Source organism: Rosa rugosa, chromosome 2 (genome assembly GCF_958449725.1).
Source record: "Rosa rugosa chromosome 2, drRosRugo1.1, whole genome shotgun sequence".
Taxonomy (NCBI): domain Eukaryota; kingdom Viridiplantae; phylum Streptophyta; class Magnoliopsida; order Rosales; family Rosaceae; genus Rosa; species Rosa rugosa.
The window spans coordinates 68,751,833-68,778,971 of NC_084821.1; the positions used below are offsets into that span (position 1 = coordinate 68,751,833).

The following is a 27,139-nucleotide window of genomic DNA, read 5'->3' on the forward strand; positions in this document are numbered from 1 at the left end:
AAAAGTACTTTGTCGAAAATCCGGTGTACCCACCAGAAATATTCAGACGTCGCTACCGAATGAGGCGTGAAGTTTTTCTTCGCCTACTAGACGATGTCCAGTCAGCTAACCCCTACCTTCAGGCAAAAACGTGACAATAAAGGGCAACTCGGCTTTTTGCCTCATGTGAAATTGACTTGCACACTCCGATGATGGCTTACGGACAAGTGGCAGACTCTCTTGATGAAAACTTCATGATGGCTGAATCTACTGCTATAGAAAATTTCGGTGAATTTTGTCATACGATCGTCACAATTTACAAGCAACGATATCTTCGAGCACCAAACAGAGAGGATCTGGAAAGGCTCTTACAGAGAGCCCAACGACGAGGTTTTCCTGGAATGATAGGTTCGCTCGACTGCATGCATTGGCAGTGGAAAAACTGTCCAATTGGATGGCAAGGAAGCTTTAGTGGCAAATCAAGAAACCCAACTATCGTTCTCGAAGCCGTGACGGATTTTGATACATGGATCTGGCATGCCTTTTCTGGAATTCCTGGCACCCAAAATGACATTACAGTCCTCGGGCGTTCACCACTGTTTGATACGCTCACTGAAGGTCAGTCACCATAATTAGACTACCACATCAATAATCATCGTTATAACATGGGTTACTATCTCGATGATGGCATCTACCCTAAGTGGGCAACGCTTGTCCAATCAATCAAATGCCCTCAAAATGAAGCTGAAGCATATTTCACCACCAAACAAGAGGCTTTCTGCAAAGACGTTGAAAGGGCATTTGGTGTTCTCCAGGCAAGATGGGCAATCATTAGACAACCTGCAAGAGGGTGGAGTTTGGAAAATTTATCCAGTGTCATGCTGGCATGCATTATCCTTCATAATATGATTGTTGAGGATGAACGTGCCGATTACTACAATGGTGAGTTTGATGATGACAAACCAGATCCAAATAGGTCCAGAAGAGCTCGAGCCCACACCATCATGAAGTTTTCATCAAGAGAGTCTACCACTTGTCTATAAGCCATCATTCGGAGTGCGCAAGTCAATTTCACATGAGACGAAAAGCCGAGTTGCCCATTATTGTCACGTTTTTGCCTGAAGTAGGGGTTAGTTGACCTGACATCTTCTAGTAGGTGAAGGAAAACTTCACGCCTCATTCGGTAACGGCGTCTGAATATTTCGAGTGGGTACACCGGATTTTCAACAAAGTACTTTTGCAGTAGATCATCGTTCGCAAGCGAACGAAATCGAGGAATGTATTTGCGCCCGGGAACCGACCCACCCCATTGCGGTTGTGGACGAAGTTGGTTATTTGCCAACCAACTAACTGCCGTCGTCATAACTTGTGTTGCATGCATTTCCATCTCTTCATCGTCTCCTCTTCTCGCGTAACCTTTTTTGCAACTTATTGAACCAATTAGAAATCATTTTGAAAGTGTTTAAACAAAAAAGAAAAAAGTATGAAGCTGATGAAGGTGAGTAGAGAAACGTATATGATTTTGTGAGTTATGCTGAAGATGGAGCACTCAATTTATACAAAAATTTTGCTGAAGATAACGAGGCTTCACGTACAAAACAATTTTATTCCATTTCAAAATCAGCTTTATTCCATTTCGAGTTCAGCTTTATTTAATTTGGAGTTCAGCTTTATTCCATTTGGAAATCAGTTTTTTTTTTTTTTTTTTTTTTAAACCCCACCCCATTCCCACCCTTGATGGGGCTCGAACTCCTGACCTCTTATATATGAGACCAAAGCCTTACCACCCCACCAAACACACACACCCCATTTGGAAATCAGCTTTATTCCATTTCGAATTCAACTTTATTTTATTTCAAAATCAACTTTATTCCATTTCGAGTTCAGCTTTATTCCATTTGGAAATCAGCTTTATTCCATTTCGTCAACTTTATTTCATTTTGAAATCAGCTTTATTCCATTTCGAAATTAGTTTTATTCCATTCAGCTAAAGATATTTTTGATTATCTTAAAAAAAAATACAACCGAAAAAATATTTTTTATATAAAAATGATTTCAATTACTATAAGTAAATTGCTGATAAAAAATAAATATATATATATATATATATATATATATATATATATATATATATATCCAAAATATTAAAATATATTTTAGGGCTAAAATTTAACCCCAGGGCTATTTTTAGCCCTTTCAGTTGGGCTAAAATTTAACCACATGGCTATTTTTAGCCATTTCGGTTGGAGATGGCCTAAATATGAAATATAAGATAAGTTGTTACTAATGAGTTGATTATTGTTGACTTGGGAATCTTGATAATCCAAAGCTATAACACGATTATGAAGAGGTCGAATGTTGATGGAGATCGATCTACTGATATTAAAAATAATATATAATTTCTATATATTTTTAAACGGAAAACAAATGTCAAAACTGTAATAATAACTGAGTTCTACATAGACAACTATTAAAGTTTGTTTCCATTTGGCATTCAAACATATCCCACAACAAATTCAACTATAAAATGTAGAGTACTAAGATGCGCAAAAAAATAAACATGATATTAACCATTACAAAACTTAAGGAACATTTTACTATTTGGCATTCAAATCGCAATTTTGATGATGGCTTTTTGAAGTCTCTTTTAGGCTATTGTTGGAGATCAAAAATTGCATTGTTCTCCATTATTCTGCACCCCAGCTTCTGAAGCATTCCTAGCCTTCTTGGCCAGTACCGTAGGGCAGGTCTTCTTGTTATGGTCTCCACTCTCCAACCCAGAGTAGACTCTCTTCATATCCGTTCATATGCGTGTAGCCACACATCAGCTTCCTGCTAACCGGCGCGGTGCTTTAATGGTAACCTGTGTTTCAAACTTCTCTTCCTCATGACCACTCTTTACCAACATCAACATGCACTCATCCCCACCCTCCTCATCAAAAGTTCCTTTCTCCAAAACTGTACTAGTCTCCATAACCATGATTAGCCTTAAACGAGGCATTATCACAGGCCGATCAGAAATCTTTAAGGTGAAGAGCTTAGTCCAAGACTCACTCACGTTATATTCTTTCATGACCCACAAATCAATAAAGCCAGTATGTCGATTCAGACAATCCAATGCACACAGGCATCCTCTAAAATCCCCTAGGTCCATGTCCATGGTACGCCAACCCGAACCGGGGTCAGGCAGCAGCATAGTTCGAAACTTCTCATGTGTTAAATCGAAAGCAAGCATCTTCTTATCGACCCTACGAATCCAATGAAGTGCCTCATTTGAAAGAGTCCCTGCATCCTTCGTCCAAAGGCGGAAAGGGACTTCGATCCTTTTCCAAATGTCAGTGTTCGATGAGAAGATGTATTGCTCACTGTCTGATGAGATGAGAACTTTGTAGTCGCCGGTGGCTGACAAGTAGCCAAAACCATCACAGCGTATACTTGGAGCTCTTTGTACTTGTAAAGGAGAAGCGGGTAATTTTGTGAAGAATTGAGTTGATGGGTTCCAAATATAAATGTCCAAATCCTCCATGCAGTGTCGATGATAAAGAGTTACACATACTAAACCATTGCACGAGTAGAGTGATTGGAGTTCATCGCCCGGCTTCTTGAACGGACATCTGACCTTTCTGTCTTCGGTGGACCACGGCGTCTCCAAGTCTCGGGATTCGAACTCAGGTTCGGGGCAGTCGGGGCACTCGTTCGCTCGAATAAATAGTTTCCGCATTCGTGGCAGAGGAGGACTCTGCGACTTCGGGTTTGCTGGAATTGGGATTTGGCGAAATTTGGGTCGGACAATATGATGAAACGCCAGCGTTTCGAAACGGAGGTGAAGCGGATTAGGGATTTGATCGGCAACCTCTCCATGATTTGAACTATCACATGTTCGGGTACGTAGTCCGCCATTTGAAAATTTACCTTCCCTACTCTTCTAGGCTTGCAATTTCTCCTATAAAAACAAAGCTATAAGTTCGTACGTAGACTATGAGATAGAGTTTAGTCAGATGAAGTAACCAATATTATCTTATCTTATATAACATACACATAAAATCTGTATCTGTATGAAATAAGGACTCCATAGGAAGTAATGAATTCAAATTTTTTATTTTTTTTTAGGTGAATAAAATGGTGACAAAGTGCTATCATTTCAAGTCGGACTTGATTTGAATAAAACACTTCTCAGAATGTGTTTTTTTATAAACAGATAATCGAACGCTGAATCTATTTGAGTATCCAACTCACATTCGTCCAACTTGCAGATCTCAAAATATTAATTAAATTATGGACTCGTAACTTTTTTTTTTTTTTTTTTTTTTACGAACAAAGAAATATATCCAATTCAGAAGTCAGAACCGAAGAATATATATAATGGGGCCCACACATATCCGCCCGAATTTCCAAGTCCGACCCGAAAACAAATCAAAACAAAAACCCAGAGAACCACCGAGAACACACCCATCGCCGGAATCCCAATTACTCTCACTCACACTCATCGGAGAGCTCTCGACACCGCTCCGAAGGTACCTAACTTTCCCACTTCACTAAGCGTCGTCGTTTTCACCATCACTAATCGTCGTCGTCGAGATTTCGCAGAGCTAGGGTTTTGAAATTTCGGATTCTCAGTATTCTGAATCGGATCGTGTTGAAATTTACAGGGCGAGAGATTTGAAGAATGAGCCTCGAGGCGGCGGCGCACTGATGTCACTTTTCTTGTCGTCGACGATTGATCAGGCTTATCATCAGCTCGCAGAAATTGAAGCGGAACTCAAAGCAGCAATGGTAACCCTATCACAACTCTGATTCTCAGTTTTTTCAATTTTAGTTGATTCAAGTTTGCTAGAGCAGATTTGAGTTTCGATTTAGGGCAATGCGAATTTGTTGTGATGTTTGTGATTTTGGCGCATAGGCTGGATCGAAGAAAGTGATAACGAGGGATGAGTGGGAGAAGAAGCTTAATGATGTGAAGATCAAGAAGGAGGACATGAATAAACTGGTGATGAATTTCCTTGTGACTGAGGGTTATGTGGATGCGGCGGAGAAATTCCGAAAGGAATCTGGAACCGAACGTATCCTTTTTTTTGTTTAGTGATTGATGCAATGCAAATTGTAGTATTGTGTTAGTGGCTTGGTTTTTTTGGTGGTGTTGTAGTATGTGTTTGTTCCTTATGAGTGTGTAGCAGATATTGATCTTGCAACAATCACTGACCGCATGGCGGTCAAGAAGGCGGTACAATGTGGTAATGTGGAGGATGCAATTGAGAAGGTGAACGACTTAAACCCGGAGGTAAGATTTCCTCTTTTTTTTTTTTTTTTTTTTTTTTTTATGAGCTGTTAATGATTCAATACTATTTTTATTAATTACTATACTCAAGTGAGGTAGTTACTAGAGTGATGCAAATAACCTGAGTCATGGATAGGATACAAATTTGATATGAAGGTTAACAACCTCTTGTGAATTTACTTGGGAATTGAGGCAGAAACAATATCAAACAGTGATCCATTATGTTGTGAATTAAACCAATTAACCAGCCTTGTTTCCTTGAATATGTAAATTTGAATTTGGTCTATATCTGTTACGTGGTTGCTTGCCCTTTTTTCCAATATGATTTCACCTGACATTATCAGAATATCATGTGATAGCATGTTACTTCATACTTGCAACAATGACATGATTAGCTTTTTAAGGAGGATATGATTCTATACCTTTTTCTTTCCGGGACTCGAGAATTAGAGAAACATTAAGTGTATTTTTCTTGAGTTTACAGTAGTATAATTCTTCCCTGTACTTATCAGTTAGGCCAACCAATCTTTGAAAAGAAAGAAACTAAACAAGGAGAAAGGCACGGTGCTATGTCAGAACCGTGGGTGAAAGAATTTACTCACTTCTCCTGAGTTGTTCTGGTGTTATTTAGAATGGTATTGATAGAAATCTTTTAAGAGTACCACTTTAGCAATCTTAGTGAGTAACCTTAGCACTCATCACTGTGTGTGTGCTTTGGACCTCTATCATTCAGGACCAACTTTTAGATTCCAGGAAGTAGATATGAACAACAAACTATAATAGTGCGATTGCCTTGGAGGGTCGTCAATCTCTCTATCATTGATTCTATAACAAAAAGTGTTTGTATGAGTAGTTTTTTGCTTTCTAATATTTTTGATTCAGTGTATTCCTTTAGAAAATATAACTGCCTATCTCAATTTATTTGATGGTCTGTGGGAATTCTGTCTGCAGATTCTGGACACAAATCCCCAGTTATTTTTCCATCTCCAACAGCAAAGGTTGATAGAGCTAATTAGGAATGGAAAGGTAGAAGAGGCTCTTGAGTTTGCTCAGGAAGAGCTAGCACCAAGAGGAGAAGAAAATGTAAGATTCAGCTATTGTACCTTTGTTTTGGTTGACTGTGATATGTGTAATTGTTGCTCCTTGTAACTTTGTCCTGTGAGGTATATATAGTTGAATGTTTTTAACTCGTTAGGCGGTACCAAGCAACTCAGTTTATTTATGTTATCATCATATGCAGCAAAGCTTTTTAGAAGAGTTGGAGAGGACTGTTGCACTTCTAGCTTTTGAAGATGTGTCCAACTGTCCTGTAGGAGAGCTTTTGGACATATCACAGCGCCTAAAGACAGCTAGTGAAGTGAATGCCGCCATCCTCACTAGCCAGAGTCATGAAAAAGGTTAGCATGTTTCCTAAGTTATATTTTTCCTAGATCTAGCATAAAAAAGTCTGCACTATCAAGTACAACAGAAAATATATTTGGAAGTGGGATGGGTGGAAAGATGGCCAGACTCGATGCCCACCTTGTTATTGTGTATTATTATCATTATTCATCTTAAAGAGAAGTTGTATCATAAGGTTGGATAACAGAATAAATAGGGTTTAGTTGTTAAACCCCACAAGAAATTGTATAGTTGAGTTTTAGTTGTATTTAGGTACTGTTGAGTGGTGACTGCCAAAATACATTTGATTATGGTGTTTTAAATAACTGGTAAACTGCAGTATTTGCCAGTTTGAGATATTTGAATTATTTGTCTGATGGTTAATGGATATCTTCGAGGGGAGTTGTAGATTAGGAGATTTTTAAAATCCATTTTTCTAGCCAGTGCTTATCCATTGCAATTCTTCAAAGAGGTTGATGTTTTTGTATCATCTATTGTCCTCCTGCAGACCCGAAACTTCCAAGCTTGTTGAAGATGCTCATATGGGCCCAGAACCAGCTTGATGAGAAAGCTCACTATCCTCGGATAAACGATCTATCCACTGCCAGGCTAGAAGACCCTAGTGTCTAAAGGATGTCCGGACCTCCTTGTGTGGAGGTTTTAGGTTTCCCTCTAGGCTTTCATAGAATGATTAATGATGTATGTACCCTTATTGCGAAATGACTCTGCATTCCTGTTGAATGTTGTCTCGTTCCAGTCTTCCTCGTTCTCAATTACCTTGTACAAATGATTGTCTATAACATTTCTTTACTTCTATTGTTTAAGATTGTGGCATAATAATACCTCTGAAATTTTTGGTATGCCGAAACCATTGTTGTTACCATCAAAGGCATTGAACTGTGATCTTGCATAAAAGAACTTGTGGTCCTGCCAAGTTTTTGAGAAGCTATATCCAGGTTTATAACATTCATGAATTTGTTTACCCTTGTGTAAAATTGAAATCAAATGAGCTCGCTGAACAGGAATAAGACAATTTGTAAAGATTGAAAATTTATACAAACTAGTAGGAAATGGAAGAACTTAGAAAGCAATGAAGTGAAATCAAAATCCATAGTTCTAAATCTGAAGCATTCATCTTTTTTTCTTTTTCACAATGACCAAACTCTCACCCACAAGCAAGGCAAAACAAAACCACAAAAAGCAAATTTATTTTCCTCTTTTCTACATCACTCAGATTTTACCAAAAGAACACAAACCCAGAGAGTGTTGTTGATATCTGAATGTTCTTGAAGCTTTGCAGGTCTCAAGGCACAAGCTCCTCCCTCCCCAAGTTTCCAACACCCATCATCAAAGTTCAGAGCATAACTTGAAGGATCATACTGGAACATGAACCTCCTCTGCTTCCCAGAATTCTTCATAGCTCTCTTCAATGCAGCTCTCATTCTCCAGAACAAGCTCCTACACTTCTTCCTCCCAATGGCATTGACCCAACTCAAGCTTCCCACAAAACCCATGTTCATAGATTATAAACCTTCACAATGCTCTCAGACCCTAAAAACCCCAAAACCCAATTGGCTAGTGGCTAAAGGCTAATGGCTCTGTTTTCACTATTTATAAGCAGATTCTGATTCTGGGTTTGAGACTGAAAACAGAGCTTCACGGACTTGGAATAGTGAAAGCTTTAGAATTGCTTGAAAATGGGTTGTTGGAATTGAAAGCTATGAAAAGAAAGGAAGAACCTTTTCGAGAAATGGGTGATGGTGAATATCTTTTTGGTATTTCAGAGGAGTTGAGCAGCTTCGGCTGCAATCCAACAGTGTGTAGTAGTATAGTATACCCACCTTTTTATTTCTTGAAAAATCACATTGGGATGCTAAAATTCCAAAGAGAGGAGAGAGAGGGAGGCAGCCCGTACAGAACAGTGGGCAGTGAGCCACCCAAGGTCGTTTCACTATCAGAATGTGGTTGTAGCATAACGAATCATAATTTCACAGTGTGTACTATTTCCTTCTGTCTTTTGCTTTTGGCTATTTCAATTTTCAAATCCTAACAGGGAGCTGTTTCCTAAACCCTATTGCCTCTGCAATGCAATTAGAGGTGGTTTACGGTTTTAGGGACTCGCTTGTTAACCAAGACTCAATTTTTAACCGTTTGATCATATAAAGTTGAAACCAAATGAGTATGTGTACGAATCAGTACGGTAAACGGTTACAATTTATCTATATCTGACTAGTTTGTTGAAATTCCGACTTATCCATATCTTTACTATCATGGTAAACCTCAAAATCTGAATTACTAGAACAGTAAACCATATTTTAGAGCAGTTTTGTCACTTCTGTGTATAAATGTGTTCCATTGGTAGATAACTCTAATAATCAATGGTAAAAATGTGTAACAATGCTATGGTATAAAAATCACCTAAATCCTCTATTGTCTAAAGTTCTAATCTAGCTTGCTAAGATTCTCTGGTTTTTGGATATCTTTACCATCACGTAAAATTCAAATTCTGGTTGAGATTAGTAACTGGTGCAGTTTTGTGCATAAGTCTGGTCACAACTATTGCTGTAACAGGTGTGGCTGTTACAGATATTACCTAGGCTCATTAAGTGAAACCATAAGAGCCAATGCATGAATCCAAAGAGAAAAAAATGGGCAATAGAGGTGTACATTGATATGTCAATATCATGGGTTTCTTTTCCTTCTAAACCGGTTTGTCTCCAACAGAGGCAATGTGGGAGGTTCTCTCCCAATTCTCTTTAACTTTGTCTTCATCTTCAAAACCATGTGGCTTTTTTGCATATGCTTATTCAATTCCGTTGTGTCTCTCTTCACAGTTAAACCTAGTGGCCCTAATTTCTACAGTCTGTGCTTCAATGACTATTACCAGTCACTGTGCAACCACCACCTCTACGTCCCCAATTACAGATGACCTGTCATTCTATCCAACATAGCAAGCCTTGTCTTAGGCCTTGGCAGTCTACTGCTCAGCAGCTTTCTGTGTCAGAATTTGTGCTTGTCTAGTTTTTGATGTTTGAGTATTGACACCTGGCTGTTTCATTTTTCTTCAGTTGGGTCCTCTCTTTTTCTGGTTAATTCAACTGGGTCCTCTTCAGTTTGATGCATAATTCAACCAATGGTCCTGGCTGATGAGTTGGGGTGGACCTCAAGAGATTGGAGATTTGTCTTGATTAAAGTTTGCATCTTTATTTTTCAAACTTGGCTCAAGTATAGGTGGATTATAAATATGAGGCTTGAACTTAATGTGCAATCCCAGAGTGAACATTCATTTGGTTGCATCACATCATGTACACTAGTCTTTGCTTTCTTAGTTTTCATGATGGTGCTTGATCATGTGCTGCATGGCCATGACAATCTTGACCATATATTTCTGTTTCATTCCATATGAAATGTTGAAAAATATCGTGTAAAACTAACATGCATTTGACCATTTGTCACACTATACCGTTGATTGTTTCCTGATGGTATGGTACTGGGTACTACTGAGAAAATGCCTGCTTTAAAAATGGTGGAATATTCTATACATAAGGGTATTCTGTACCGGATAAGAGGTTGAAACCACATGGAAGTTGTAAATGAATTATTAATTTCAAAGGGTGCCTAGTTAGGTCTAGGCTTAGTGCTCACATGCCTTGGTTGCTGTTTGTTTCCCCCACATGTGAAAGTTTTACTTTTTACTGTCTCTAATCTGCATGATCATGAAAAGAAGATAAAGATATGAGATCCCAGAAGCACAAACTGATATATAGTATTCTGTACTTTTACATATAAAACTGGGAAATTTCCTTTCTTTATAGGCAAACCAAACCAAGCCCATATCTTAGAGCTGATTCTGTGTTGACTTGGTGAGGGAGTGAATAAAGTTATAAAGGTATGAGATTCCAGATTCTGTTCATGCATTATCATATTGTAATATCTCTCATGTGGATTTGCCCTCCTGAGGTCTTTTTCAGAGTGCTGTTCCATTCATGTTTGCCTAGCTCTTCTCTCTATGTTTCTGTCTTACAGTGTTGGCTTTTCTTTTTCTAAGCTTCATTTTCTTAATGGATTACAAACTTTTAGCGAAAGACATTTGTCACCCCATGTGCTTAGTTTAGATCAAAGGAGACAAAAATACCTTTGAGCAACCCTATAGAATTGTGCACAACAGTTAAGCTAGCATAGGATGAGTACTAATTAATAGCGTTAACAAATCAATACAAATAAATTTCGACCCCAGTTCAGCCATGCTCAATTTAGTTAAGTCAGTCTAACCATTCCAGCATCAAAATTTTAATAGTATAAAAAAAAAAAAAAAAAATTAATACTCTAAGGTATCATAGAATTTTTGCTAATAGAGACTATGATGAAGTCGAACACAAATTTCTTCTTTGCATCAGCAAATTTGAATCTGCATCACCAGAATCATTACAAAATTGGGGATTGCTTGTGATTACAATCATCTCTTTATCTTGGGCTACAAGTCTCTTTTCCAGTCAAAGACTTTCTTTCCCAAGAATTCAAGCCTTGAATCATTTTTCCTGGATATTCAAATACCTTTCTTACACGGGTCAAAAGTTACACCAGCAATTCCTGGAATACCCCAACTTTCTACAACTCCACACACTTCCTGCTTTTTGTTGTTTTGCATGAGGGAATTTGTCTTCTTTCTCTATTGAAGATTCTGAGCTCCCACAATGACATAAGGGAAAATCATCCCAAATATTCCCAAGGCCGTAGAAAGTTTCTACTAGAAACTATAAAAAAAAAAAATCTCACTCCAATCACCATTCACTTATTCTCTCCCTTCAAAATTTTAAGCATAGGTGTGAGTTTATACGAGCAACCACTGAACTTAAACAAGCATGATATTTGGTTAACTATATTAGCTAAATGTCCTTCTCATCTGTCAAAAATGGCCCTTGTTCATAAGCATTAGAGTAACTTCGATTCCAAATTCTTTTCTCCTCGAATTCACCGCAAAACTTCATTGTTTTCCTAGGTGACAATGGAAGAGACAGTAACCTTCCAAAACGTCTATTCCAAGAAACCCTAGAAATTAACTCCAATCCATAATCGTAGTCGATGTCCTCAAACCAACTGCTATTGTTATCTCCGCCATATTTTTCTATAACATCCACTACTCTTTATATTACCTTACCCATTTGACAAAACTTAGTGCAAAACTATCCCACATTAAGCTCCCAAACCACTACAATGGGTTCTCTCCCATCTCCACCAAGACCCTCTTCTCCACCACCATCACCAACTCATTCTCTGTCCAACTACAGAGTCTGTGCCACATTTTGCTTGAGAGAGCCCTCACCCAACTTGAACATATCCAATTGGATCGAAATCTACGACCCATCAACCAACTCTTGGACTCATGTCACCTCAATCCCTGGCCTCGTTGAGAACCACATCCTGAAAGGTTTCTCCATGGTCTCAATGGGTGATTCACTTTACATAATTGGTGGTCGGTTGTGCCACAAGGAGCTCTCTCACACTTCGGATGAGTGCAGCTCGCTTGTGGATATGGAAGTTCAAGTCTCATCATCGGTGTTGCGTTATGATGTTGCGACTGATCAATGGTCCACTTGTGCACCACTTGGTGTAGCCAGGTGTGATTTCGCCTGCACGGTTTCCGATAACAAAATCTACGTGGCGGGTGGAAAGACCACGCTGGCGTGTGCGAGAGGAATTTCGTCGGCTGAGCTGTACGACCCTCAGCTAGACAAGTGGATTCATATGCCAAACATGAGCACATTAAGGTACAAGTGCGTTGGTGTCACATGGCAAAACAAAATCTACATTCTGGGTGGATTTGCAGAGCCAGGTATGAAAAAAATTTCATTCTTTCGTACTAGTATCAATTTATAATTTGATACAGCATTTTATCAAACAAATTCTTCAACTCTGGTCAAGTTTTTTTAAATTGCTACTGAAATAGTTGTCAATTACACTTTCGAGAGTATTACAGCTTTCACATCTAGCCAATGACTTGCTTAGATTTTCAGTGACTTTTAACGAATTAAAATTTGACTCAAAATTAAAACCGTTTGACAATGAAGTAACCAAACTTGGAAAATTAACAAAAACATGAGAACTTAATTGGTTTAGCGCCTTTTCTTAATTGATTTTGCTTCAAACTTTCACGTAATTTTGATTGATATCGAAATTTTTGCGACCATACTTCAACATCTTCTATTGTGAGATCCTCACTATGTCTCTTAACATCGCTGTTTGATACCTTGAATGCAGTGAGGAAAAACTCAGACGTGCCTCCTATAATGGTGCGCAGCTCTGCTGAGGTTTATGACACACAAACAAAGAAATGGGAACTGATAATTGGAATGTGGCAATTGGATGTACCACCAAATCAAATTGTTGATGTGGGCGGGAGGCTATTCAGTTCTGGGGATTGCTTCAAGCAATGGAAGGGTCATATTGAATCATATGATGGTGAACTCAACATATGGAATGAGGTTGATGGGTCTCATCTCCACAGTTTAAACTCACTGATTTCATCAGATGACGAAATGTGGGCACATAGCCAAAGGCGTTACCTAACGATGGCACCCATCGGAGATCACTTGTATTTTTTGGCGATTCATGGACTAATGGACAACGATTTGCCGAGAACAATGTCGATTGTCCATAGATTCGACACTTCTGCTACGAGTAACAATTGGACAAGCATGGAGCCGATGGAGGAGGACAGGGAGAAAGAGCTTTGTGGACATGCTTGTGTTGTTCATCTTTCTTAGAGCTCAAGCTTCAAGCAAAACCCCCCAAAAAAAAATTAGCGTACTTGCTTAATTAGTCTACTATGAATTATATTATTGTATGAGGTTTTGCTAACTGATCCATCAGTTTACTGGGCTAGTCCAGATGATTTTGCATACCTTGTGACAAAATAAGAAGACCAAATCTTGTAAAATATATTGCCTTTTTCTTCTTTCATTAAATTATTTCTTGAACTTTGTATTATATGGTTGAAAATATAGATTGCTAAACAAGAAAATCAGCAACTTTGATATGTTCACTCATTGTGTCTAGCAAGGTGCTTGGGACAAATGAAGAACAATGCCAACCTATGAGCTTTCGGGCTATAGGGGTATTCTCCTTTTTTGATGAGTCTGACGTTTATAGGGCTATGAGACTTTTAGTGCATTCTTAGAATTACTACATTGTTTGATCACTTCCAAGTAAACTGTAAAATCATTAGTCTACATGTTACGTTTCCTCATCTACAAGTTTTGGTAACAATCTTTGCTTTTAAACTTTCAAGTAAGAATGATTCTAACAATCTCCTTCCTTCTTTTTTTTATTTTTTATTTTTTTAATAGGAATTGATTTCATTAGTAATCAAGCCATAAAACAAGCCAGAGTCTAACATAACTTACATAAGAAATCCCGGGACAAACTCGGTAACCTATCTAAGCCACAATTAAACTCATTAAAGTCTAAAGGGATGTTCGTTGAACAACAAGCCTAATCTATGCAAGAATAATCTCGCTCTCTAAGGAAAAAATATTCATCTAGTCTAATCTACCAAACACGCAATTGTGGTACAAATATCAACTAGAAACGTCTTAGAAAAGCTTATAGAAATTACTCCTACTTCAAAAGGCTTGAGTCCAGAATGTCTAGAAGCTTAGGGCACTTAAGAAAGCGCGAGTCCCTTCTCCGTAGGGTTGGAACCAGCACCATCTGCAACCCCCTCAGTAGCCAACAACCTCGGCATCAGGTTGCTCATTGGGCTCTTCTTGAGGGTCTGCAGCATATAGCCCCCATTTTCAGATTTTAGCCAAATAGGCCCAATCCCTGCCTTTGGCCCAGTCCCTGCCCTAGGCCCAGTCTTCAGCCCAAAAGCCAGTCCAGTCAAACTAACAGTCAACCCTAGTTCAAAAGTAGAGTTTCCCGATTTTTCCGGACCGTCTTCTACCCCGCGACCTTTCGTCGCACTGATCTCCAACATACCAATCCCAACCACCAACCCAGTCATCGTCGGCCCTCCTGCCGCCTCCACGAAGCGCGGCACAGCCGCATAGCCCAACGCCACCGAACCAGCGTCTCCAACAACCCTGACTTGAGCCTAACCTTGTCCTGTTGACGCCGCCACAACAACGCAAATTCCAGTCGCCTCGAAACCTACCGGCGTCGACACCAACGCCGCGGCTCCAACCCGATCTAGCAATCCACTTTCACAGAACCACCCTCAGCCGAGAATTGACTCAACCAGAGCCTTCGAAAAACTTGGTCGAGATTCCAACGCCGTTGCAGAAGAGACCACGACCTCTCCAAACCCACGCCGCCGTCCACTCGCCTCTGTCTGGTCTGGAGAGCACGATCTCCCCGCCGCCTCACGAAACCTAGGTTTCGCCTGTTCGGGTTGCTCCGCAAGTTTCGGAGGCCCTCTCATCCCTATTGAAGGTTAGTCTGTCATTCTCCTACCTTCTTATAATTGGAAGAATTTATCCAAATTTAAATAGACTAATGATTAAATTGAAGAGATTTATTTCTGTTCTCTTTTCTTGTTGATTGTGATCAAAATTAACACATTGGGAATGGACAAGCACAATTTGGACATAATCAATTTCAAAACACAAAACTAAAGTCTTCAACGTCGCATTCTCCTCCGTTAACTATTAAATATACTAATTATCCAATCGAATAGATATTTATTTATATTTAATCTTTCAATGTCGATAGCGACTGAAATTGACACGTTAGAGACGGATTGACACAATTAAAACCTGATAAGTTTTGAACAAAACTAGAGTCTTCAATGTCACATTCTCCTCCGTCAATTAACGGTTAGTCGACACGCCGGGGTAGGTTGCAAATTAAAAAGAAATCAAAAAGCGAAGTGGTCGGTCCGGGTGCCGGTTCAAAACACGGTTTAGGACCCATCCCACCCTTAAGCTAGGACATGACCATGTTGCAACCTAACCCTAATTGGGCCATAATTGGCATGACAAGCCCATATAGGGAAACGACCTCACTACCTAGTAACCACCGAACACACTCCATCTCATATGCCCTACAAATGTAGGACCTCAACATCATTTCTAGGCTGAAAAATAGACCCAACCTCACCCCATGCTCTAAATTCCAAGCTTTCAAGTGGTCAAGGGTGTGTGCCCTAACCAGCTTTTGTGACCCTCAAAAGAAGAGAAAGAGAGGAAAGCGAAAGAAAGATTCATCATTCACGTGAACCGTCGCACGAGCCACCACGCCCCACACGCCGTGGTCCCTGACCCGGCCTGAACCCTGACCCGACCCCCGACTCCGACCTCTGAGCCACCTGACCCATTTGGACCCCACCCCTCCTCCTCTTTCCTAGTCCACATCGAAATTGAGATCACTGCACACTCTGGACACGCCACCGCATGTGTGTAATGTACGTACCCCTGAGCACGCGTGCGATTCAAATAGTGTGTTCTTGCCTTGAACCTCGCACTCCTTTAATTCGCAGGTTTACCTATTCCTACTAGGAGTAGGTTGATTAGGCATCTTCAAGTATTGTATGATTGAGACTCGAAATCTAGTTAATATTACGCACCATTGATCATGGATTTTGAGGCTCTTAAGCTTATTGACGAGTTGAGTTTTCTTAAGAGTGTGTTGGTCGACCTCATAGTCTACGAGATTCTAGCTTGTTTTGAGAATTATGTGAGGATTGAGAGTAGATCTAGACCGAGATCTACTAGTGCATGCGTATTATTATTTATTTTACACTTACTTTCAACAAAAATCGTCGGTGGCAATAAGTTGAGTTCATACTCACCCATAACTGCAGGTATTTGTGTGATTATATTACACGGCATTATCTATCACCAGTTAAAAGTTTGGTGCCACATCTTTGTCAGCCCAATTTGTTCACACTATTGGGCAATGATAACAAATTCTACACTACTACTTGAGGAACAACAACTGCAGATGAACGTGAGTACCAAGAGGCCCCAAGGCTGTGTGAGTTTCAAATATCGATTTTGCAGGCCTGGGTGTGTTATTTGCTCAAAGAAATACAAGAAAGAAGACACGTGTGCCATGCTAGATGAATGCTGACACGTATTTCACCGTGAATGTCTTCGCAAGTCGTTAATTAATTTCAAATATTGTCTAATTTATCGTCAGAGTATCACATATTCTACTTTAATAACTCTAAATAGTTGAAATTGTACACAAAATACAACAATTATTCATGTAATTAGTTTTTATTATAACTTTTGACCAAAATTTTGTTCAACCTTTACGAGTTTACGTTGTTTGATCAAATTTGATAAAATTTATTTTCATATTCGAGCTTGATCACCTTTGTATTCCTGTCTATTTGCATCTCCGATTAGGAAGCTCAGTGAGCGATCAGAGCCGTTGAGACGGGGGACAATCTCGAGGAGGCGATGTTCCACATGTTGGTTACGACCTGAAAACCCCGACATACGAAAGCTGATATGTCGGTCTTGTCATGGGGAAGAGAGTAATTAAATTTAAGCTTTTGATTTTAATTTCTCTTTTTTTTTCTTTGACAATTTTGGGACCAGTCCTTCTTTCCCACGTGGCAACAGAAATAGGGTCTCTTTGTGCGACGCGTGGCAGTTGAGACATACCCGACAAAGCGCATGTGAAAGAGGTTAATGAAGGGGTTTAGGTCACTGTTTAAGGAGCCCTCCTCACTCTTTAGGGTGCTCAAGTTGCTAATAAAGGCCATCGATAACCACCTTTGTTCCCACTTTATTTGTCCATTTTCTGCTAATTTATCCATTCATAAAATAATCTCTCATCTTATTCTTAAAAAAAAAAATTATCTATCATTTTTGTCTTCATCGTTCTGTTTTAACTTTAAAATCGATCAATCAAACGTGTAATCTATCAGAAAATAAATTTTAAGGGACAATTTTTGATGAACAATAGAGAACAAGTATTTTTAACAACTGAGAATAAATATATAATTTTAAATTATTATAATTTTATTATTTTAATTTAGGGGGGTGTATTCAATTAAGAGTCTACAAGATTTTTTTGTATTTTAAAAGTTTGTGGGTATTCAACTGAGATTTTAAATAGTCCTTTAAAATCTTGATGTATTCAATTAAGATTTAAAATTATCTATTCAAATCTGCTGATATTCAAAAGTATATTCATTTTTAAGGATTTCATTAAATGATGGATTTTGGAGGATTTTATAGTGCTTTTTATACATATCAAAACTCAAAAACAATCCAACCACTTCCCAAAAGATTTTGATGGATTCTTTCTCACTCAAAAAATGAAGAACCTATTGTCTTAGACCTATTTTCCCACTATATTCCTCTGCCTCTGCTCCCATCTAATAATTTTTTATTTTATTTTTATCACTATAGCTCTAGAAGCCTTTAATCCTTCTAGCTAATGAAGCTCACTTTCAATGGTATTATTAAGATGATACATACACACATGATTCTTTTGTAAATTAGATATGAAATAAATTGTGTCATTAGTTTATTACTTTATTTTTTGTGTAACATTTTGGCTGGTTAGTTTTCTCTTATTGTTCATATATCATTATACACAACATAAAGAATGGTAGATTGCCATACTTTCTTGTCATTGATATAGCTTTGTAGTTGGATCCATACATCCATTGCTTAATTAAAGAAGAAGAAAAAAAAATTAACCTACCAAAAACATCATAAGGATTTGTAAAATCTAAACAAATACTAGTAAATCAATCCATTAGAATCAATCAGAGTCCATATAGAATTTAAACAATCCGTGGATTAAGTAAATCCATGGATTCTAAAAACTCAAACAAAGTCTTTTAAAATCTGAATTGAATACACCCCCCTTAATATATGTAGCTGAAATGCATTTATCTTTCACTGTCTTTTAAAACTGCCTAATAGTTTCAATACCTATATCACATTGTTTCTATTAATTCTAGGAATATTTTTGTGAGACTATTTAAGAAGGTGAGATGTAATTGAATCTATGTGACTAGAGTTAGCGGAAATGATTAATATATATATTGATCAATTTAAAGTTTATGTACTAATACATATACACGATGAATTCACGTATCACTTAGTACTATATACTCCACTTCTTTTTCATTAAACTAACAAAGATAAAGTTAAGAGAGCAGTTTTGGAGAAGAAGTTTGAATGCGAGAACTCTAAAATATGCCAAAGCAATTTCAAGGTGACAATGACACAAAATCACTTATTTTTCACCATTGTCCATTGAGGTAAATAGATAGTGTTTCTTTGTTTTTATTTTATTCAATCTCTGAATAAAACGTATGCGATGAATTACCTCAAGAATCAAAAGAAGAGCAACTAAAGAAAAGCAAGGCAAACTAAACCCTGAAACCCAGAACATGAAGACCAATAGACATTACACATCTAGAGTAAACACTCTTACCTACACACAGTATATTGCTCTTCCGATTCTGATCAACCACAAACATGGTCCGACGGTGAAGCTGCTATTGCCTAATGATACGCAAGTCACGACAGAACACTGAAGAGACTTAATTATGGACTCGAGTTACTTAAGTTTGTAGGGTACCCCCCATGTACATGTTGCCCTTCTTTCGATGAGAACGAAAGCAAAGAGAACACGTAGATGGTACTACTTTGTTTTCTCACTTCCCAATTCCCATGGAATCATCTGTGGCCTTATAATCTGCAACTAGCACTTTGGACTATACCCCTTTCCGCCACAAACCTTTTTTAGAGCCTACTAATTTCACCCAAATGCCCCTTTGAGGCTTTGATCATAACACAGATACGTGCCTCGATCCAAAGGTCATTGTGTCATTCTTGCCAAGAACAAAACAAAAGAGAAAATGTTTTGGAGCTGGCATGGCCCAGATCATTGATCAGTGTTTTTCTTGCTGTTGATACAATTATTTGATGGGTGTTTTGTCTTGGAAAAATTAGGATTAAGATAGATAAAAACTGGAAAAGATATTCCTTGGGCCTGTAGTGTCTTGCAAGCTTGTGGCTAGGAACACAGATTTGTCCATTGCATGTTGTTATGTCCTCCATTTTATTTGAGCTTTTAGACCTACAAGATAGAAACAAACGGTGATAAATTGTGGTCATGATTGAGGAATTGGACCTATATAATAAAGTTGGTTTTGACAGCCTAAGGGGAAAGATGAAAAACCCAGAAAAATAATTAAGCACAAATAACATTTGGGCAGAGCAAGCCATAATCCTATGTATAATTCACACCAATTGGGAAAAGGTCTCCTGCAGTAGTTAAAAAAACCCACCTCAAACTTTCTGGTTAAACAGCAAAATTTGCAAAGCTAAAGGCTAAAGCTGATATGTAACACACACTCAAAACCATGGTACAAACCAGAAAGTTAATAAAGCAAAGCCATAATCTTGTGCAGTAAAACCCAGCTCAAACTTTTTGGTAAAACAGGAAATTACTGGTCTAAAAACATGTGGGAACCTCCAAAACTAGGCAGAGGAAAAGGCCTAGCTATTTATCTCCCCCAATTCTTGGATAGAGAGAAACTGAAAAGTCATATTCAGTGGCCATTTGACTCCTTGGTTCTTTTACATTTTCCTCTGCTCATTCATTTCAATTTCACTTAATTATCAGGGTATATTATTATCGTGTACCTGAGGCCTGAGCTATCCAAATTCCCTAGCTTTTTCACATGCCCTTCTCTCTCTTTGTCACTAGTTTAAGTAGTCCAACAACAAGCTCTTTGATAATGGTGTAAAGGTCTTCACTTTACTACCACTGCACACAACCCTTGTCTCTGTTTCTCTCAATCTACATGGAAATGGTGTGAAGTCTGAGCCAAATTTAGTGAGGGAGGGAGTTGAAAATGGTTGGGCAAGAACATAGCTTCCAGTGGCCTCCAATTGGAGCACCACTAAATAATATGCAGCAGCAGAGAGATGAGCATATGAGTCCCTTTAATTCTTCAGTCAATGCGGTGTCGTTTGGTTTTGTAGCCACTGCCATTCTCATCTCCATGTTCTTAGTCATGGCCATCTTTGAAAGATTCCTCAGACCCACATCGCCGGATTTCTCGCCGTCCGGCCGCCGGAGAAGTGGAGATCTTGAGGCCCAGTTGGAGTTTAATGGAAAACTTGGTTACCCATCACCCAAAGTAAGCCACCCACATTCTCAATTTGCTTCTGATTCTTAAAAAGGTTTCTGGGTTTTGTTCTGATCTCAATGGTTCTGGGTTTGGGTTTAGTAAAGTTTGTGTCTTTGTTTTTTGTTCTCGACAGTTTGGGTGGTTATGTTGGTTATTTCTTTCAGTTTTTCTAGTTAATTTACAATTCTGCATTGTTATTGATGAGCCTATAAGTTTAAGGGGTTTTATTTCATTACTTTTTGTTTCACAAAATGTGGCACCCAAGTGCATTTAGATCTCTTGCACCACATTTTGCTTTTGCTGTGAAACTTCATGAACTTCTCAAACTTGCTTCTCTTTTTTCAGTTCTTTTCATTTTAGTGGTTTGCTCTTTCCAGTATGAACACTCATTAAACTATCATAATGTTCTTCCTCTTATTACCCTTGGCTGAATGACAGTGTTCATTTTTCACTTTCACTTTCACTTTTCACCCATCAATTGTGTTTATGAGTTGTCTATCTTTGTGAGCAAATCTGGGTGCATTGCACTGTTTATTTTTATTTGAATTGATTTGTTTTTCTCCTTGTTTTCTGTGATATTCTGAAGTTGTCAAGAACTATGCTTTCTTGTAATTAAGACACTGGTCTGTAGTTAAGGGCCCAATCCATGTATCTGTCTGTTGAGTGGTAGGTACTTTGTCCCAAACAAGGGACGTAGGACTTTACTTACTCTTGTGTGTTTAGAGTCCCACCACTGTTTATCAGGTCCATCAATGCCAATCTTTTTCATGATAAGCATGGCTGAGCCCTGTGTTATAGACAGGTGGTCAAACCTTTCTTCTGGGCAAGTCTTAGTTTATTCTCTTGTTATATGTCTGTACCAGCTTTAATCGTGCATCCAACTAGCTTCACTAAACAAAGAAACTAATGGGTAAGGAGGTTTATGTCCTGTGATTGTATGCTTTTAATTGAAAAGATTTTGTTTCAAAGTAACATATATAAGGCATGCTGTTGCCTCTTTCATGAGCAACTAGCATTGGCCTAAAAATTAATGAGGTTTTCTCAACTTTTTGATTGATATTTAAAGCCAATAGAGATCTCTATATATGATTTTGAGAGTTGAGACCATGAGGCTGAAAGTGTCTTTAAGACTGACATAGTAAGTATTGCACCAGAAACTTATAAACCCTGACAGTAATGTAGAAATGAAACGGGCTCAAATCTAAATCCTTATTAAACTAATATTTTGTCTCAACCACTGAATAATGTAGGAACATTGTTCTAGAAAAAGGGAAAAAAAAAAGTCAAATGCATATGGTAGTTGTTGGGAACTTAGGATGACATTGCAACCTTATCTAATAGGTTGGAAACATAAAAGTAGTAGAAGATGGATGTAGTGCATCATCAAACACAGTCATGTGATTAGGTTTCAAGTATGTTGTTTAATGTGTTCTTTATTGTTTTTGGTACTTTCTGTTATTTTCTATTTGTATATTTCATTTGTTGCCAGAGAAATATGCACTATCAGGTTATCCATATCATTCTGGTACTGATCTGAATAATTGTATTGATCAGCATAGCATGTGCACAAAGTTGTGACTCAATGGTAGCAAACCAAAACAGCATGAGCAGCGCAAAACTAGCCCTGCTGTTGTTTGGACCATTTGTTTGTTAATAATCCTATTTATTTTTTGGTGGATCATCTACTATCACAGGTTTTTCACTTAACAAAACAAGGAGCTTTAATATCACCATTCACCTATCATCATTATCATCACACTATGAGGTCTTATAGCAGCAATGCAATGCAATGCACTATCTATTATGTGTAGATTGTCTTCTAGTTCAGTGGATAATATAAGACATACCATTGCCATATGAGATACCAGCTCACGAGTTGGGCCAGTGATGTACCAAACAGGATTAGTATCCAATTTTCTGTGATTGAAAAGGCTTAACGAAGCATTGTTGAATATGCAATTTTTCCTGAGTTTTGGATTTGGGTTGTAAAGTTAGTTTTTCAATCCAGACTATAATGTCTGAGCAATATCTTTCTCGATTTTTTCTACATTGTCACTTTTCTGGTTTATAAGTTTGTGATTGCCACCATGATATGCAGATGTCTGTGTATGCAAGTGGAGTTTCTGTTTTGATGCCTGGAGATGACATTCCGTCCTACATTGCACACCCAGCGCCAGTGCCTTGCCCTCCCGAACGCATGTTTTGGCCTCCACACCAACACATTTCATTGCCCAATCCCGCCACCAACTCAAGCCTGAGCTCAGGTTGATAGTACATATACTAAAACAAGAACTGTCTGCCTTTTCATACGTAATGTAATTCACCATCATGAATTGAAGCAGCAGATGCAACCACATTTCTGGTTCTGCACCACACTTCGATTGCCCAATTTTTGAAGGCACGAGCACTTGTTTCTGTATATGTCATTTATGTGGGACTAGGGGAATTGGCTTCTGTACATCTAATTCATCTATTTAGTGACGGACCCGAGAATGCATCTTAATTGCTTCAGATCCATTATCATTTCCATGATAAGCAGGTTTATAGAATATGACTTATCCTTGGAGAGGGATTATGATGCCCATCAGCAAGTGTTTGTATAACCAGTGTTATGAATGGTAACCGATCATTAGTAGTAGAAATATAAATGAACTATAAATGAAGAATGGAATTAGATGAACTATAAATTTGATCAACTATATTATCAGTCCTGACCTTAGTTTCTCATGCAAAATTATATTGCTGTTAATCTGTTTAATCTGACTGAATCTTTGTCTGTCATAGGTCTCTGTTAATCTTTCTTTGATAAAAAAGATAAATATATTGATAAGCAACTACATCAGAATTACAATTGCAAACTCAACAGCTATAGACTGAACAACTAAAACAGGAACATTATAGCTAAATCCGTTCTTCACCACATGGTATCTCTGTTGTAGTAGTCATATATAGCTAAATCCTCACTTCATTTATAATTACAAGAAGGCAAAAGTAGTCTCACAAATTCCTATCATGTTATGCTTGAGGTTGTTCATTTCTGAACCTTTGTATCCACCAGACCTGCAAATCAATCAAAAACCAACGATAAGAGAAATGAATATGTAAATATGGTTCAGCAACCCTCCTATACTATACCTTTCAAATGTGTCCAATGTGATGATGTAAAAGACTAAAATAATAACATTGGAACTAACTAAACAACCATAAATTAAGAATTCATATCAGCTGATCTATCTCAAACATTGAATCAACCTTACTTGATAGCCATCTAATATATAAGTATACATTACATTTACAAGATGTTCTTTTATAGGTACAGCAATGGTTATGGTTTTGATAGGGAGGGGATATTAGCAGGGGCTAATTCTCACTACATTTCAATTTTTCCTAATCCCAGTAACCCAGTTAGGTCTTTATGGTTTAGGGGGTCTCATTCTTTAAATCAATGGGTTCCAACCAGGTGAAATACAAACGCCTTGATGGATAATACTGTGAAGCAAAACAGGCATGTTGTGTCCATTACACGATATCTATCGAAATTGATCATGAACACAAGTATGTAGCAAATGATCAGAGAGGCACACTACATCAAACCAAAATCTTCAAACATGAACTGCACATTATTTTTTCAGCAAGCAAGTTCCCAAGGAATGCCTCCTATATGGCTATATATAACTCGATCCCTTGTCTGATCTAATATTCTAATTTGTTGTTGAGCCTTTACATGTAGGGTAGAATGAACAAATACGACTATCATGTGTGGTATTTCTGTGACCAAAAATCAAATTCATGAAAAATGTATATTTTACACCGGGGAAGGGGAAAACAGAGTGGCTAGACCTTGGTCCAAAGTTATTTGAAGTTAATCGTACACCATTTAGTGTCTTCTGATCACATTTGTATGCTCCTTTGCCTCTAGCGAGGACCTCACCATCTGAGTCCACTATCCCTTCCTTCGTTGGATCCTCAGCACCAGGCTCCAGAATAAATGCTTTTACCTGTCGTATGTTTGCAGGAATCTCTTTTTAACAGATGCAAAAAAGTTAGTGGACCTTCTCCCAAGCTCTTGGTATTGAATTCGAGCTAATTTTGTGAGGTTTTTGATATATTCAAGGATTTACTACTTTTACCCACGTCTATCTTATTTTTTTGGCAAGGGAAACAACTTCATTAAACAACCGACAAGATTACAGAGAGAGGGCAGCAGAGGCCCATCCAAACTAAACCAAATAAAACTGAGAAAAACGAACACAAACAACACAGTTACCCACGTCTATCTATGCACTGAATTATTTTTGAGTCGTGCATTCAAGTCAAAAATCTCTAACTAATCCCAATTGGTGGATTCGAATCTCAATTTATGTAGAAAAATTTACCGGGCATTAATTTTCCAATAAGTAGGTGAATACTATCTAATGGCATAAGTCACAGTAAGGACTATTGTAACAGCCGAGTCTCTTGCACAGTATGACTATTTCAACTTTGAATGAGGCTAGCAAATATGCTTGGTCAGTGAATCATACTCTTGAAGCAAGCTAGGTGAAATGAATAGAGCTGGTTATTTTTGGCTTGTAGTTGGGGATTGGTCACAAAATTTACAAGATCTTGTAAAAGGTACCAGTCTATTTACTCGATCAAACTAACTCTGATTGGATTCGATTCTCTTTCTCTCTTTACTGTTGAGAGAGAAACTGAGATCACAACTTACGACGGCTTGTAATTGGGGGATAAATTGGTCACGAAATTTACAAGATCTTGTAAAAGGACCTTTCTCTTGGTCACAAAACTTAAGTTCTACATCAATAATTATGAACCCAAAAGTCAAAGAGAATGATTTTTATTGTACCAAAAAGAAGTTACTAACAGAGACCCGTATTGGAAAATACGAAGAGACCATTGTGGAATGTCAATGCAACCGTTTTTTTGGGTGTAAATGTGTAATGCAATATTTGGTGCAGTTAGGGGTGTAAATGAGCTGAGCTGGAGCGAATACCAGGGTGATCATGTTCGGCTCATTTGTTTTTTATCGAGTTCGAGTCGGGCTAAAGCTTGATTTTTTTTTTCCATGCTCAAGCTCGGCTCGGCTTGTATATTTTTCTTAAGCCTGAGCCAGGCTCGGCTCGGCTCGATTTATTGGACAAGCTCGAGCTTAAATAGGCTCGGTTGGATTCATTTGACTTTAAATTTAAAAATTAAAAAAAGGAAGAAAGAAAATTTAAAATAATAATCCAAAAGTTGATGTCTAACCATCACACGAATCCCTTTTGACTTTATTGTAATATATTTTACTTAAATTCTCAGATTCTCTTTCAATTGAAAATGAATGTAATAAAAAGAATTAAAGATTTAAGATTAGAAAAATTATTATTATTATTTTTTTTTTTGAAATGAGGGCTTGGTGCGGCTACCTTCTAGCCTTAATTAATGAAACTGCCGAATACAGGGGGGGGGGACATTGAGTCTAAACCCCTGAATACAATAAGCATCTAGAGCACGTCCTGAAATAATATTAGAAAACTCTACAAAATACATGTATTCTAACAAGCACCAATTAACAAAGAGTGCACAACTGGCTACTCTATTTGTTTTGACAGAGCGGTGACATACTAGAAAGATAACTCGACTACAACGAAACATGATTACCAAAAACACAGCTTTCCCACTATGTTGCCGTCGGAAAACAAATCCGGCGACATTCAGTTTCATCCTGCCACTAGGAGGCTGCGACCATTTAACTAGGGATCGTCGCCTCGCTAGGCCAGACAAGGCATTTAGAGTGCACACACGGGCATTAAGCCCGACTAACCCTACAAAATACATGTAGGGACTTATTTCACGCCAAAGGCGAGACAACACTAACCAACTAAAACAAGTAAAAGTAAAACAGAAATAAAAAAAAAACCAGCTAAAAGTGACAAACTTGGACCTAGAGTAAAACCCCAGGCCCAGAACAGGCCCACCATTGGACTACGGCCCAGAGGGCCCAAACCTTGATCCCAGCCCAATACGACTTGGGCACAGTCAGCTCATCCACCACCGTCGCGTCTCCCAGACCGGCGCGCCGCCTCCTCTTTCAGACCCTGCCGGCAAAGATCCGGCAGATCGTCCCTTCCACGACCACAACACCAAACCACGAGATTCTGATACAAGGAACTACCAGCACCACGCCTCTCACCGACGCCAACTACCACACGATCGGATCGGATCCACCCACTGACCCACGCTCCAGATCAGATGCAAACGCCGACCACGCACCCGGTCACCTCCTTCAGCCACGAACCCTCCTTCTGTGCCTCCGTCATTTTCAACTGGAAGCCAGGCAAGCGCAAACCTCTCAACCCCAGATTCCGATTTCCAGACCAACCACCGACACCAACATCCTGTCCGGCCGT

General features: G+C 38.5%; 4 protein-coding genes across 5 annotated transcripts; 3 read left to right on the plus strand and 1 right to left on the minus strand.

The window, feature by feature from the left end:
* Positions 1-2,803: 2,803 nt before the first annotated feature.
* LOC133731381 (F-box protein CPR1-like) lies at positions 2,804-3,700 on the minus strand. The gene has a single exon (XM_062158766.1). The coding sequence runs from the start codon at positions 3,698-3,700 to the stop codon at positions 2,804-2,806; it is 897 nt and encodes a 298-aa protein (XP_062014750.1).
* A 626-nt stretch (positions 3,701-4,326) lies between these two features.
* On the plus strand, positions 4,327-7,494 carry LOC133729688 (protein GID8 homolog). 2 transcript variants are annotated; one of them, XM_062157253.1, is made up of 7 exons: positions 4,327-4,493; positions 4,629-4,752; positions 4,880-5,039; positions 5,151-5,257; positions 6,206-6,337; positions 6,495-6,651; positions 7,143-7,494. In XM_062157253.1, exons 1-7 carry the CDS (start codon positions 4,342-4,344, stop codon positions 7,262-7,264), a joined length of 954 nt encoding a protein of 317 aa, XP_062013237.1. In that variant the 5' UTR covers positions 4,327-4,341; the 3' UTR covers positions 7,265-7,494. The 2 variants fall into 2 exon arrangements, with proteins under 2 accessions (XP_062013237.1, XP_062013238.1); XM_062157254.1 differs by having other exon boundaries at positions 5,154-5,257.
* Positions 7,495-11,789: 4,295 nt separating this feature from the next.
* On the plus strand, positions 11,790-13,621 carry LOC133733524 (uncharacterized). The gene is made up of 2 exons (XM_062161143.1): positions 11,790-12,467; positions 12,893-13,621. Exons 1-2 carry the CDS (start codon positions 11,849-11,851, stop codon positions 13,396-13,398), a joined length of 1,125 nt encoding a protein of 374 aa, XP_062017127.1. The 5' UTR covers positions 11,790-11,848; the 3' UTR covers positions 13,399-13,621.
* Positions 13,622-20,177: 6,556 nt separating this feature from the next.
* Positions 20,178-23,240, plus strand: LOC133733385 (uncharacterized). The gene is made up of 2 exons (XM_062161019.1): positions 20,178-20,756; positions 22,846-23,240. Exons 1-2 carry the CDS (start codon positions 20,469-20,471, stop codon positions 23,014-23,016), a joined length of 459 nt encoding a protein of 152 aa, XP_062017003.1. The 5' UTR covers positions 20,178-20,468; the 3' UTR covers positions 23,017-23,240.
* Positions 23,241-27,139: the final 3,899 nt, after the last annotated feature.